We start from the raw sequence: 14,188 nt of genomic DNA, 5'->3' as shown, positions 1-14,188 counted from the left end.
ATTATTATTATTATTATTATTATTATTATTATTATTATTATTATTATTATCCCACCATAAGAGTGCAGTCACATGCAAGACAAGAGGTGTAATCCTGATGTCCACAAATTATGTTTAAAAGTCTCCTACTGTACTTGGATCTCATGGGGTATTACTCTACAAAGGGAGAAGGTTCTTCACAAACTCACCACCCTTCTTGTAGAAGCAGACTTCCGTTTGGTACTCTTGCTTTCCTTCCAACACTTTCTCAATGCGCTGCAAAACGGCTTCACTGGTCTCACTGCCATAGAGAAAACGACAGCTACAGTTCTTCTGCATGACTTCTGTCCGGGCAAAACCAGTGAGGTCGCAGAATCCGTCAGAACAGTAAACAATGGGGAACCCACGGTGCACCTGAGCATTGGCCAGGAGGAAGTTGCTGTCTGTAAAGAGCAAAGTAGAGAGATCATGTCCCTGAGTTATTATATCAACACAGAAAGCCTATGGAAAAGTTTGTGGTGGGGTCGGGGACTACAGCTCCTCAACGTAGTCTGAAAAAAGGAAACAAAACCCAGGAATCTAGATAGGTTTGATCCAATAGCCTATTACAAACCCTCCAACATTTCACAGATGAAAACTGGGACATGTATGGCTAAGCAACATCAGAGTGTTGTCAAGATGGCAGAAGTTACTAGCAAGGAAGAACACACAGACTAGAAGAGGGTGTCACAGTTTGCTTTTGCTTGAGCCTACTGGAAAGAGCAATATTCAACCCACTCTTCTCTTCCTTCCTCCTGCTGAGTTAATTCAATGCAAACTAGGTTTATATTTGCACTCTGTTTGCAGCAAATGAAGTAAGCTGAGGATAAAAGGGGGGGGGGAGTAGGAGGAGAAGAGAAAAACTGGGGTATTTTTAATAAGAAAAAGTGGAATGACAGAGGATTAATTGGGCCTATGCTGCAAAATCGTGAGAGTTAGAAGGTATGCAGTGATGGCTTGGGCCTAGCCTGCTTCAAGGGATGCTTCTTGTTGCAAAAGAACCAAGAAAAATATTTGACAAGTGCTATTGGTTTTTCAACCATAGGAACAACAGCCCTCTGGAGTTTCAGTTATTGGTTGTGAAGCACAAATTCTCCACCATTGAGCTACAATCTGTCTTGTTTAACCTATTCTGTCATTGACCATACCTCCTTCTTTGGCATAGAAGCTAAAGACAGACAATAGCTCGCTCTTGTCTTAAGTTCTGAAGGCGGTTAGCAAGGAAAACTGTTGTTCATAAATATATGCTGATCATCCCATGCTTTGTTATGGACAAACAGGGCTGCCAGGTTTTGATATTATTTCAAAACCCTGCAACACTTGTTTGACCAGAAGAGTCTGTTCCATAAGTATGTGTTTCAGTGTCTCTATCACTGTGTGTGTTTTTCCCATCAGCAGAAAAGGATCTTTCACACCACTTTTGAATCTTGTAAGAGATACTGCCTGTCTCCACCAGCAAAATCTTGTTATATAAAAATAATCTAAAAAATGCCTCTGAGCATGTGTCAAGTAGTTCTTCAGCCACACCTGTGAGCTCCTGCAACCTGCCCACACAAACTTAAAATTAAAGAGTAACACTTAAAATTAAATCAGTCCTGCAAGCTGCCCACACAGACTTAAAATTAAAGGGCTCTGATACAGCATGTGTCTTTCTTTTTCCAGAACAAAACTTGGAAAAATTAATATGTTGGATTACAACACCCAGAATCCTCCAACCAGCATGGATTTTCCAAGATCCATTCAAAAAATTAGCTGCAGGGCTCTGTAGTTCTTTCCATACATATGTCAAACTTTATACTGCTGATGTTGTGTGCCTTCAAGTCATTTCCAACTTATGGCGACCCTAAGATCATGGGGTTTTCTGGGCAAGATTGATTCAGAGGAGGTTTAGCCACTGCCTTCCCCTGAGCCTGAGAGCATGCAACTTGCCCAAGGACAAACACATGCATGGAATAATATTTTGTAATGGAGGAAAGCTTGTTGTAGTCCTTCTGTACCTTGTTAGGTCAATACTCCATTTTTGTAGGCCTCTCTTCCTACCTGGGTTCCATCGTCTGTTATGACTAGAGAGAAAGCTCCTGCTTTGTGTTTCTGCCTCACAGGTTTAGCATTCATGGCTGATGTTTTGTTGTTGTTATGTCACCTTCCTAGTGGAACTCCTTCCCTCAGGAGGTTCATCTGTGCCTGTCCGTCCCCAGCGGCTTTTGGAAGGCTGCCTAAAAATCTCTTTTGTTTACACTGATCATGTTGTCTTTCTGATCTTTGACAATGTGCAACATCAAGCCCCATTGCGGGAGCTGATGGTAAGCCAGGTGTGGGCAAAATATGACCTGTGGTCCACATATAGGTCTCCAACTCCATTTTTTTTTGCATGTTCCAAATCCTCCTAGAATCTACTCAGCATTTCTTTGACTCCCCCACTTCAATAATATCACCCTTTTCTGGCAAAGGGTAATACGAAAATAATCCGAAAACCATTGCTAAAATGCACCAAAGTAGCATTGTTGTTGTTGTATGCCTTCAAGTCGTTTCCAATTTGAGGTGAACCTATCGTGGGGTTTCCTTGGCAAGATTTTTTCAGAGGATTAGTTTAGTTTAATTTGCCTCCCACATGTCCAATTTAAAAACGAACAGCAGAATAAATCAGTCAGAATAAAGAAAAACCAAGAGAGGAAGAGACTTCAAGCCACTTTCGGGTCATCTTGAACACAACTGTGTTGCCCACTGAGGGGAGACATGAAAGTAAAATTTACCCCTGCCCCAACACAGTGGCTGCTGCCACACTGCAGAATTAATACAGTCTGACGCTGCTTTAACTGCCATGGATCCATCTCATAGAATCCTGGGATTTGTAGCTTGTTGTGGCACCAGAGCTCTCTGGCAGAGAAGGCTAAGTATCTACAAAACCCAGAATTCCATAGCACAGAGTCATGATAATTAAAGCAGTATTAAACTTCATTAATTCTGCAGTGTAGATGCAACCGTCATTGCTCACCCCTGTGTTGTGCTCTGTGATCTTGCCAGTGCAGGGGTTGCGCTTTGAGATTATTGTGTATATTAATTCACAAACCCACAAGTGACATTTCTATTCTCCTCTCGTTTCCCACATCTGCTACAGCTCCATGCTTTACTGCTATTGATACATGTTGCAGCAAAGCATAACATATATTTACATGCAAAAGCAGTACCATGAGCTCTAGCTGGACAGCTGACTTTTGGCATTATAATCTCTCCCCCCCTCCCCAAAAAAAAAAGAAGAAAGGAAAAGATACTGCAACAGAGTCTAGAAAAGTTGCTGTTCTGGACTACAACTCCCAGAATCCTCCAACCAACATGCTCAGAGGTTTGGATGAGCAAGAGAGCAACCAGAATTTGAGAACGCAGAGCTACCCATACACAGAGCAAACCGCATCCCTCTCCATCTATCTTTTCCATTGTAATCTACAGTCTGGAAACATATCTTTAAAAGGTGACTATTTGCCACCATAGATCCGAGGATAAGAGAGGATAATTAGCGACTATTATAGCTACTGTTTTGTTTAAATTAATACTGTAGTATTACATTTCTTGACAGTAACTAAAATAGCTCTTATTTTTGTATTGCTTTTTTTAGGGAGGGGGACCCTCAACACTATAATATGCTGGCCTGTGTTATAAAACACACATTTCTCCTGTCCACTTTATCATTGCCTCAGTACTCACAACTGAGCACGAGGCCCCAACACGAACCATATGATATTCCTCCTTCGCCACCACTTATTAAGGCCACCCCCCATAACTATAAAAGTAACTTAAAGTTACAGTTATGCCTCTTTAAAAGGGGAGACCTTCTTGCTCATTTAGTTAGAATCATAATGTAATATAGCTGTGCCATCATTTTTTGGGACGGGGAGAAAAGTTGCATAACTAGCTACATCCAAGCTCTGATCCAAATAAGATGAAAATATGATTGGTAAGAAGGACTGCCAATCTCAATAGACCTCTTCTGGGTGGCGTTTCCATCCAAAACTGAACAGATATGCATTTTGGGTGGAGTGGTTGAGTGTTCTACTTTACAGAGGACAGTCCTCTCTTTGAAGGGCTGTCCAATCTTAAGTTTGGCTTAAAGATCAAGAACCCTAAGGAGAGACTAGAGACATAGCCATGCTTCTGAAGAAATAGACCAAGTCTATGAAAGCTTATGCTACAACTTCTTTCACTCAGTCTCAAAGGTAGTACAAGATCCCTTTGCCTAAGGAAAGATAATAAGGAACCTAAAGTGGAAAAACCCCAGACGGCATACTGAACAGGTACACAGGTAACCTGGTTGCACTATGGGAAGGTGTCATGTGTTTTTATATAGAGCTCATATAGTATTTCTAAACTGGTCATCTATACCTATTATATGTTAACAGACACATATTTTACTACAAATGTATGCTTTCTTTTGTTCTCCTTCTGCCCAGCTTTATTTGGGGCAGCAACCTGCCTGCCTTTTGTGGAGGATGCTCAGCTTGCCCTAGTTATGTCGAGTTTAGATTGCTGCAGTGTGTTCTATATGGGGCTGCCCTCAAAATATGTCTGGAAGCTTCACTTGGTGCAGAATGGTGTAGGAGGACAGCTGACGAGAGTCTGGGCTTTTGATCAGTTTTATATAGCAGTTACTAGGCTGTCTTCTTGTTTGCTTTTGGGCCCAATTCAAGGTGATGGTTGCTACCTCCAAATCCCTGAACCAGCTCCTCCAATGCAACATTCCTCAGATAACACTGAACTACAATTCAATTATCAACAGCCACCAGGAATGAGGGCAAGAGATGATGGAAGTGTGGCCCTACACAGGTGGAAGGTGCCACACTGGAGGGTGCTAAAGTGCCATTCATGATCCTGGTTCTTCACAAAATCAGACCAGGCCTCTGCCCCAACGAATCTACAATTTAAAAGAAGATATGGAGGAGACAACAGACTACAATTTATTGCAATGGATACTTTGGGCTCTTTAGAGACTAAGTTCATTACCCTTGCAATTTTTAAACAATGTGCTGGAAAATGCATTGAAGACCAGCAGAGTGGGAGAGGGATGGATCTGACCCATAGATCACAATCAAGCAGAACTCTTCTTAAAGTCAGAAGCAGCCATGCAAGACCATAACTAAAAACAAAATCCAGAGCTGAACAATACCTTTATTGGGACCCAAACGACAATAACAAAATGCCACAAAAGTGTACATGCTTTTGTGTTCCCTGGAACTTTTCATCAGGCTAAGTGGAACCAAAAATGAGGAGATGAGGGAAAAAACAGAAAAGTACAAAACTGATTTGGCCAGATATTATGTCTGCATCCAGTGGAACTTTCTACTGGGAATAACAATGAGTGTGAAAGAGGAAAGAGAGACATTCTCCACGACCATGTCATGGTAGCGCTATCTCTGGATCTTCTTCATGATGCTCTCCTGTTCTGTCCCTGAGAACAGATATGCCCGCAGGGTGTGCACTGTTCTTCTCAGCCCTCACCCTGATGCAAATGATTCTGGATCTTAGGGCTGACTATGCACTTTGCTGCCAAGAGATTCAGCAATTGCTAGAATTAGGCACACACACACACATACACACACCTCTGTCCCCTCGGGTGGTGTTGAAGGGGGATGAGATGTGTCCTGAGCTGACTTGATCCTTGTCAGAACCCTTGAAGAGAATTCAGGATAATGAGTGAACTGGCATGAGTGTGCATCCAGGGGAGATGTAGGCAGTATAAATTATTTTTTCTTTCTTGGGGCCGGCTCTGCTATTAGTCACAATGAGGCAACTGCCTTGGGTCTCAGAGGCAGGGGTGACAACTCCGAGGGCTGTTTTTTTCCTGAGCTTTCTCTTTTGTTGGAGGTTGTTGTGTGCCTTCAAGTCAAACTCCAAGTCAGGATGACCTTTTCATGGGGTTTTCATGGCATGGTTTAGTTAGAGGGGTTTTGCCAATGCCTTCCTCTGAGACTGAGCGAATGCCATTTGTGCAAAATTGTCCAATGGGTTTCTATGGCTAAGTAGGGATTTTAACCCTGGTTTCACAGACTCTAGCTCCAATGCTCAGACCACTGTACCCCATTGGATCTATGGGAGGGCAGAGTAGAATATGCCTGTCCTGTGGCTCCTAAATTAGCCTTCCAGATATTGTAGGTGTTGTGTGACCCTAAGGCAAGCCTATCAAAGGGCTTTCTTAGCATATTTCTTCAGAGAGTGGTTGCCATTGCCACCCTCTGAGGCCGAGAGAGTGTGACTTGCCCAAAGTCACCCAGCTGGGATTTGAACCCTGGTCTCCAGAGTCATAGTCCAACACTCAAACCACTACATTACATCAGCTCTCATGGAAGATTGTATTCCATTAATTTTCAGTTCAGTCAGACTCTGTACAAGGAATGGGGATTTTTATCCCTTAGCAGCAAAATAGGCTGGTCCTGCTTCTTCTCTCAGCCCCTATCTCAAATCCCAAATGGAAACAGCAAAATGAATCAAGGACAGGTTGAATGTTAAGTCTCTGTGCCCAACATTACTGAAGAGGAAGCTGCAACTCAAAGCATCTGCAGCGGATATACTCAGGGAAATGTGGATCTATTTTAAATACTGTGTTCTGCATCAGGAGTAAGATACTATATAAAGAACTGAACTCCACTCCCTGTGAAGAATAAATAGGTGTTCTACTTAACAGCATTCCCATTCCTGATTTCATCTAGCATTGCCCATTTGTTCTGGTGTTTATCTTCATAGCCTTAGGGCCTAGAAACTTGTTTCTTTTTAAAAAGAAATTAAGCAACATTGTGGGGTGTGACTGTGAAAGCATGGACTATGTTGTTGCTGTGTGTAGTCAACATGTTGTCGATTTATGGTGAACCTAAATAAAACTTATCACCAGGTTTTCCTGGCAAGATTTGTTCAGAGAGGGGTTGCCATTGCCTTCCTCTGAGGCTGAGAGAGTGTGACTTCCCCCAGGGTTTCCATGTCCAAGTAAGGATTCAAACCCTGGTCTCCTAGAGTCTCAGTCCAACATCCAAACCATTGCACCACACTGGCTTTCCATGAAATATGCAAATATTCCATGTGCAGCATGCTAACTGACTATGGGACAGTAGGAGTGTACCCAGGTAAAGTTAGACTTTGGCCTTAATAGCTTTGGAATTAACCCAGAGCTTTAAAGAAAATATCCAGAGTAGTGAACTAACTTTGGGGGTAATGTTCAGCCTCTTGGATAGCTACTTTATCAATCTGACTAAAGGGTGGAGGTGATACTGAAACTGCCCTGCTTAGTAGTCCAACAGTGTTCAGTGTTGTGTATTACTTCAAAATGGGGGCATACAAGACTTGTTGTCTTTCAGGGCCATCCTTATTATTTTAAGTTATGCTCTGGACGTCTGCCCCCAAGTCTTGATGGCATTCAGGATGACTAGATGTCCTCCTTTTCCAGGACATGCCCTACCTTTCAGCCTTCTGACCAGGAGGAATTCAAAAATATCCTCCGTTTTCAGCATGATTAGAAACATAAATTTATATTAATATTAGTGTTTTTAGCTTTTAGTTTGTTATGTCCTACATTTTCCTTGAATGTCTTACATTTCACGGTGCCTTGCCCTTTTTTATGGTTATGGCATATGGTCATCTTGGCACTGCTAGATCCATAACAAGCATCCTTCCTAAAGGATAAAATCAGGTGAGAAATCTTTCGATCCCCTTTCCACCCTTGGCTTTTGCACTAAGGCCAAAATCCCACTACAGACCAGCATCTTCTGGGACGCTATAGAAACGGAGAGAGTTGTCAGGCTCCGCTTAGCACGTTGTTACTGTTTTGCTGCATGGCTTCCCTGACTTTGCAAATGGAGTTTTGGCCAGAGGATACACCAGTTTAAACCTCCTTCCCCCTCTCTAAAGGGTTATCTCTGTTTGATAACATGCTTTGCGCAGTATTTTGATTCGGATGTTGCCACCTTGCTGGTAGGCGGAGTGCCAAGGCAGACAGATGGTCTTCAGCATAGAAGGTGCCAAAGAGGATATTTGGACTATGGATTTCCGCCCAGCAAGGTCAAAGCACTGCCTCAAATGGGACCCGAGTCCATGCCCTCTCTGGCAATAATCTCACTATTGGCCAGAATGCAATAGCCATGTGGTAGTGCAATCCAGATGCACAAGGTGGGATTGCTTGTTGGTCTACTCTCTCAATCAATCTGGACAACAAGATGCCTGTGAAGCAAATCACTATCCTAATTTGAATCAAAATGATTTGGGTTTCCATTAATAGCAGCAGAGCTGGGAACAGACAGATACAACCCACAAGGCACAACCTATCAAGACATGATTCTTCTGCACAAGCAGCCTTAAAATGAATGGAGAAGCATGGTAGGAGATCATACATGGTTTGTTGAAATGTCAAAGAAAATTGAGTTTTTCAGTAGACCACCAGCCCCAGCCACAATGGCCAGTGGTCAGAGATGATGGGAGCTGCAGTGCCAGGGGAGGGCCACACATCCCTCACATTCAGTACACTGCATCCTCTATGTGTAATGGAGAGGAGGGTAAGGCCTGGGGCGGGGAGTGGTTGGCTGCATCATTTACTAAAATCAGAAATAGCAAAATGTAAATATATTTAGTTAATTATTAATAAGTTTATAAATGTAATTTAACTGCACTTATGGCTGAAGGGGAGAATTTAACTTCACCATCCCTTATAATCTCCTTGCCTCTATTTTCTTTGACTTACTGATTCTCACACGGACAACAGCCAAACTCCCAAGGTTAAGAATTTTCAAATTCATTTCCTGGGAAAGATGAGCAGCTTTTTGTGTGTAGTGTCTGGTGTAAAATCTGGAAGATCACTGGGTGTAAAAAAGATCTCCCACTTCCAAGCTGCCCTTAATATTTGGTTGTTTTAAATCATTTAACCTTGGAATCATACTATAATCATGAATAAAAACAAGTGCTTTGGATCCTGTGATCTAAACTTCCTTAAACCAGGAAACAGTTTTGCAAAACCCCAAGAGAACTAGGCCCTGAGTAAAGAGCCATCTGAGGGGAAATGTGTGTTTTTTGTTTTGTTTGGGGGGGTTGCGTGTTTTTTTTTAGCACTGTCTTTCATTTCATTAATAAATACTTAAAACTTTATTATGGAATTAAATTGATATTAACATTCCAAAGTAAGTCAATCACTTAAGTTTAAAACATGCATAATTAAGTTACCCATTTAGATTAGAAAAATTCTGACTGAACTGATTTTAACTAGTTACTTTCTGTCTCTGACTAAAACACCTTCAGGCCACTCAGGGCAAGAAGGGCTATAATGTGCCAAAGAAGTTTTGGGATGCATGGCACTTGCGACATAGTGTTCCATGCGTTAAGGTGGGGGTGAGCATTCTGTGACTCTGCAGATGTTGGCAAACTGTCTCTCCCATCATTTCTCATCATTAGTCAGGCTAGCAGATGCTGATGGGAACGGCAATCCAGGAACATCTGGAGGATCACAGATTACCCCAGTTTCTCTTCTCTAATGGCTCTAATGGCAGGATCCAGTCCTTCAACCATTGCATCACAGCTTAGTTTTTACCAGAGCTAAGCCCCACATTCAGTTTTCTATGCTGGTTGTCAGCCATGGAACATGGGACACGATGACAAGAACAGCTTTGTTTCTGAACACATGCAGAGCTCCTTTCCCCTCATTATTGAGCATCCACAAGTAAGATTCACAGCTTTGGTCCGGGCTTGAATGGCACGATACACTGAAGCCCCACAGGCTTGGGAAAAGTTACCTTTTTTTGGAATGCAATTTCCACAATCCTCCGGTCATCACCAAAAATAGCTATGGCGCCTTAGGGATTTTTAGGAGTTGTAGTCCAAAAAATAACTTTTCCAAGCCCTGGACCTGGCATCTTTAAGTTTTGTCCCCCATGATGCAGAACTGAAGAGAAGGGTACCTTCAACTGACTGCGTCCCCAATGTGTTGCCTTTTCTCAAGGCTAGAGAGCTTACTTTTCATCCTACCCATACCCAACTCGAGTTTAACTCATGGTCAGATCAGGTCACGGCTTGGATTAACTTGGGAGGGGTGAGTATGTATGTGTGTGTGTATGTCAAAAAATAGTTTGCATCTGTAGCTAAGTCCAGTTTTTGGCTTCTCGGATGCAGGATTAGGGGGCTGCTTAGATGGCTGTGAATTAAAATGTGTACTCTCCATGGTCCTGAGGAGCTACTCTGTGTGTGTGTGTGTGTGTGTAATTCCTCCCCCCGCGCGCGCACACACGCACACATACTGTCCACATTGGTTAGCTGGCAACACACCCATGGCAAGCTGCATACCCCAAGAGGACTCAAATGAACTTTTAGATGGCACATGGACAAAGAGTAGCTCATCAGAGGAGCCGCCTGGTTGTCTAGATAGAAGTATAATTTGGGAGCTGTCCAAAAGATCTTTTATCAGTGCAGATCTGCTCAAATCCCAGACAGTTATTCAGGTTCCAATTTGGGCTGTAACAAGGAACAAAGAAACAGAAATAAGGAAGTTGCAGCCAAATTCAGTCTTATCTGGGACATGCAACATTATCACTGTTGCTTTTTAAATCAAGCTCCTAAGCCCACTAAAATAATGTTTTTCAGACTAGGTGTTTCTTTGGTGACGGCAACAAAAGCTCAAGTTGTTTAGTGAATCTTATTGGCAGCAGCAAAGCTTAGAAAAGTTACTTTGCCGGAAGAGAATTCCTAGAATCCTCTCCTCTCCATGGCCATAAGCTACATAGATCTGGGAGTTTTAGTTTTTTAAAAAGTAAATTTTCTGGGCAGCAAGACATATAAGCGACCAGAGCCCAGGATTTTCTCACAGTGATAACTTCTTATTAACAAAGAAGTCAGGTCACAGGTTCACAGCTTCTCAGGATTAAGTTAAGCAATAGGTTACAAGTGGTGCCTTAGGCAAGAGAAAGAAGAGTTGAAACAAAGTTGGTTAAGAACATGGTGGGTAACTTCCATGGGTCAATGAGAGTTGCGCTAATACCCCCTGATCCTGAAAGGAGCCACACACCCATCAGTCAGTGATGTGCCACTGGTGGTAAAAACACACACATTTTTGCTTTAAAAGTAACATATGCTTTCTTTCTGAGCTGAACCACGCTTCCTGGAGGCTTTCAGGAATTCAATTCAGATGAATGTCTTTATTTTAAAAGGCAAGAGTGGTGTTTTATTGCTGCTGCTATTGTTGTTGTCGTAATTGTACTATCTGTAGCAGCAACACTAGTGGTGGCACATGCAGCCTATAGGCTGAGTGTTGCCTAACTTTAATTTATAAGCCGGATGGGGGAGGTCCCTCAGTGAAAGTTATTTTTTCCTCCTCATTAACTTTAATTGGCTGCATTTACTGAGGCCCCACATTTCATTTGAAGAGCTCAGAGCAGCTTACCTATGGTTAGGAAAACAGAGACCTTTCTTTCAGAATGTGGAGGAAGAATGAGAAGATTATTCATGCTTAACTTGATGATGTTCAACTGATTTGGTAAATAAGACTGAAGCAGCAGGAACTTCAGATGCAGATGTGCTTAACTCCATCAAGGAACTAGATCAGATCCTCAAATGCAAAGATCTATCAGCAGATACCAAAGTCAGAATCATCCATGCCACAGCATTTCTGATTGTGGGAATTGGACAGTGAAGATAGCTAATAGGAAGAGAATCAACTCGTTTGAAAAGTGTCATTGGAAGAAGGTTCTGTGGATAGTGTAGACAGCCAAAGAGACAAGTAAATGGGTCCAAGAACAAATCAGTTCTGAACTCTCCCTAGAAGTCGTGACAACTATACTGAAGTTGTTGTGCTTTGCACATGAGACGGCATGATACGTTGCAAAAGATGATAATGCTGGGAAAAATAGAAGGCAGCAAAAAAAGGAAAAAAGGAAAAGGAAGACCACATTATAGGTAGACTGACTCAATCATGGTAGCTATAGCCCTGAATTCTCAAAATCTGTGCAGGGCTATAGATGACTGGAGTTCTCTCTTTCATAGGGCTGTCATAAGTCAGTGTTGGCTTGATGGCAAATAACAACAACAAAAGATGAATGTAGGGGGAAAGTGATCATTTCATGCTGGTACTTGAAATCCCATGGTAATGCACAGGTATAGGATGGAGGATGTTGGACTGGCAATAAAAGAGCTTATAAAAATTACTTTTTGACTGCTGGTTGGAAGATTCTAGGATGTGCAGTCCAAAAAAGTGATACATCCCCCCCCCCCCCCCCCCCCGGTCAAAGCTCTGGTACATGTGAAAAGGATCTTTGGGATTTGGTTCATCAAAAGCTGAGCAAGCCCCAGCTGTGTGATGAAGCTACCAAAGAGAGAGCGCGAGGGAGCGTAAAGGTAATTTTAGGCTGTATTAATAGAACTGCAGTTCTGAAGTCACAAGCAATAATAGTTTTGCTTTATTCTGCACTAGTGAGACCTCCTCTGGGGTCCTGCATTCACTTATGGTTGCTGCACTTTGAGAATGATTTAGAGAAACTGGAGATTTGGAGGAATGCAGCAGAAATGGTTTGGGACATGGGAAATTAGTCCTCTGAGGGACACAGGAATGGGCCAAGTTATGTTTAGACTAAGGGAATGAAGGTTGCGGAGGGGACATGATAGCATTTGTCCAACCCCCGAAGTACTTTGCTGCCTCAGAAGGTAGGCCTAGATCTAATGGGCTTAAGTTACAGGAGGAAAGACTATATTTGAACATTAAGAGAAACTTTTTAAGGAGAGAAGTTCAAGAATGGAACCAAATCCATGGAGAGATAACAAGTTCTCCCTTGCTAGAGGTCAGCAGAGAGAGAACGGACAGCCATCTACTAGGAATGCTTTGAGTTTCACTTCCTAGATCAATCAATCAATCAATCAATCAAAAAGTTTAACTAAATGGCTATGAAGACTTGCTCCAAATTCAGACCACTTGTCCATCTTTACCAGGGCATAAAGCCCTTCTCTGAAGCTGTTTCTGTCATCCTCTGTCCTTTTGGACCTCCACCACCAACCTTTTTCTGACAAGAGACACAGGCTGGGAGGAAGAGAGAAAGAGAGAGAGATGAACTGGATCTCCTGGAAGCAATTTAAATAGGCCACCAGGCCCTGAAGGTGTCCTAAGGCATAAAGTTACCCACCCCATTTTATACTGACTGGCGTGGCTCTCCAAGGTTTAAGAGAGGGGCCTTTGCTAGCCTTACTTAGAGATGCTAAGGAATGGACCAAAGGTGTTGTGCATCCAAAGCATGGACTCTAACACTGAGCTATGACCCTTTTCAGGAAGTTTACCATCAGAGTGCATGTTTCCCTAGCCTTTATTGATCTGCTTCACTTCATCAATACAGCCACAAGGTAGGTTGCACCAGTCTTGGTAGCGTAAAATTGGAAAATTTTGTTTCAGATCATTACAAGAGCGCAAAAGTTTCCTGCAGCCCATTATTTGTAATGCAAAATACCCTCACTTCATACATCTTGATGCTCCTGTAATTCTGTTACCTGAGTGATAAAGAATTCTGTGAAACTTGGTAACTTGTGCATACTCTCATATACCTGCCTAGATATCTTTTCCTCTCCTGTTTCTGAGACTCACGTGGGTGCTGCTGCTACCATCCACTGAACTACCCAAGACAGATGGAGCCTGCCAAGAACAGAGCTCAGAGAATCAGGCAGCCCATTTCCAAAACACAGGATTGGACATGAGGACATAAGGTTGCCACGAGGGAGATAATCCAGCATCAACCATTCATGTGAGAGGCAACGAAGGATGTGAATTGAAAATCCAAAGCAATTGAGCCAAAGGATGAATGAGCTTTGTAAGCAAACAGGGAATTGTGGTTCTGTAGATTTGATGTTAATCTCCTATTTAAAAGCCTTCTGTAACATGCTCTACCCAAGTGTGATCCATGAAAGGGTTCCCCAGGTTGAAGCTGAAAAGGGAACTCCAGATACCTGACTTCTAGCACTTTCTGCTATAATTACTGGACATCAACATTTTTGCAGAAAGTGGTGGTGGGAATTAAAAGTCCTGATTCTGAGCTTCCCTTGTCCTGACCCATTAGATACCAGTCCTTTCCTATAACAAGAAGGAACCCTCACAGGCTCCCAAGGCATCTTTGCTTCCAAAACAGACTTTGATTAATGCTGGCCTACTCTCTTCTAACCTAGAGGTTCTTTCCCCTAAGCT

At 42.5% G+C, this 14,188-nt stretch overlaps 1 protein-coding gene across 1 annotated transcript in view; it reads right to left on the bottom strand.

Annotated features, from left to right (window-relative positions):
- KCNH4 (potassium voltage-gated channel subfamily H member 4) overlaps positions 1 to 14,188 on the bottom strand; it is a 69,386-nt gene that overhangs the window by 46,387 nt on the left and 8,811 nt on the right. The window contains 1 exon segment of the mRNA XM_042477408.1: positions 189 to 422. Within this exon segment, the coding sequence (XP_042333342.1) occupies positions 189 to 422 (234 nt within the window).

The sequence above is a fragment of the Sceloporus undulatus genome, chromosome 6 (assembly GCF_019175285.1).
Source record: "Sceloporus undulatus isolate JIND9_A2432 ecotype Alabama chromosome 6, SceUnd_v1.1, whole genome shotgun sequence".
In the NCBI taxonomy this organism is placed as follows: domain Eukaryota; kingdom Metazoa; phylum Chordata; class Lepidosauria; order Squamata; family Phrynosomatidae; genus Sceloporus; species Sceloporus undulatus.
This window is presented reverse-complemented; position numbering and strand designations above follow the sequence as displayed.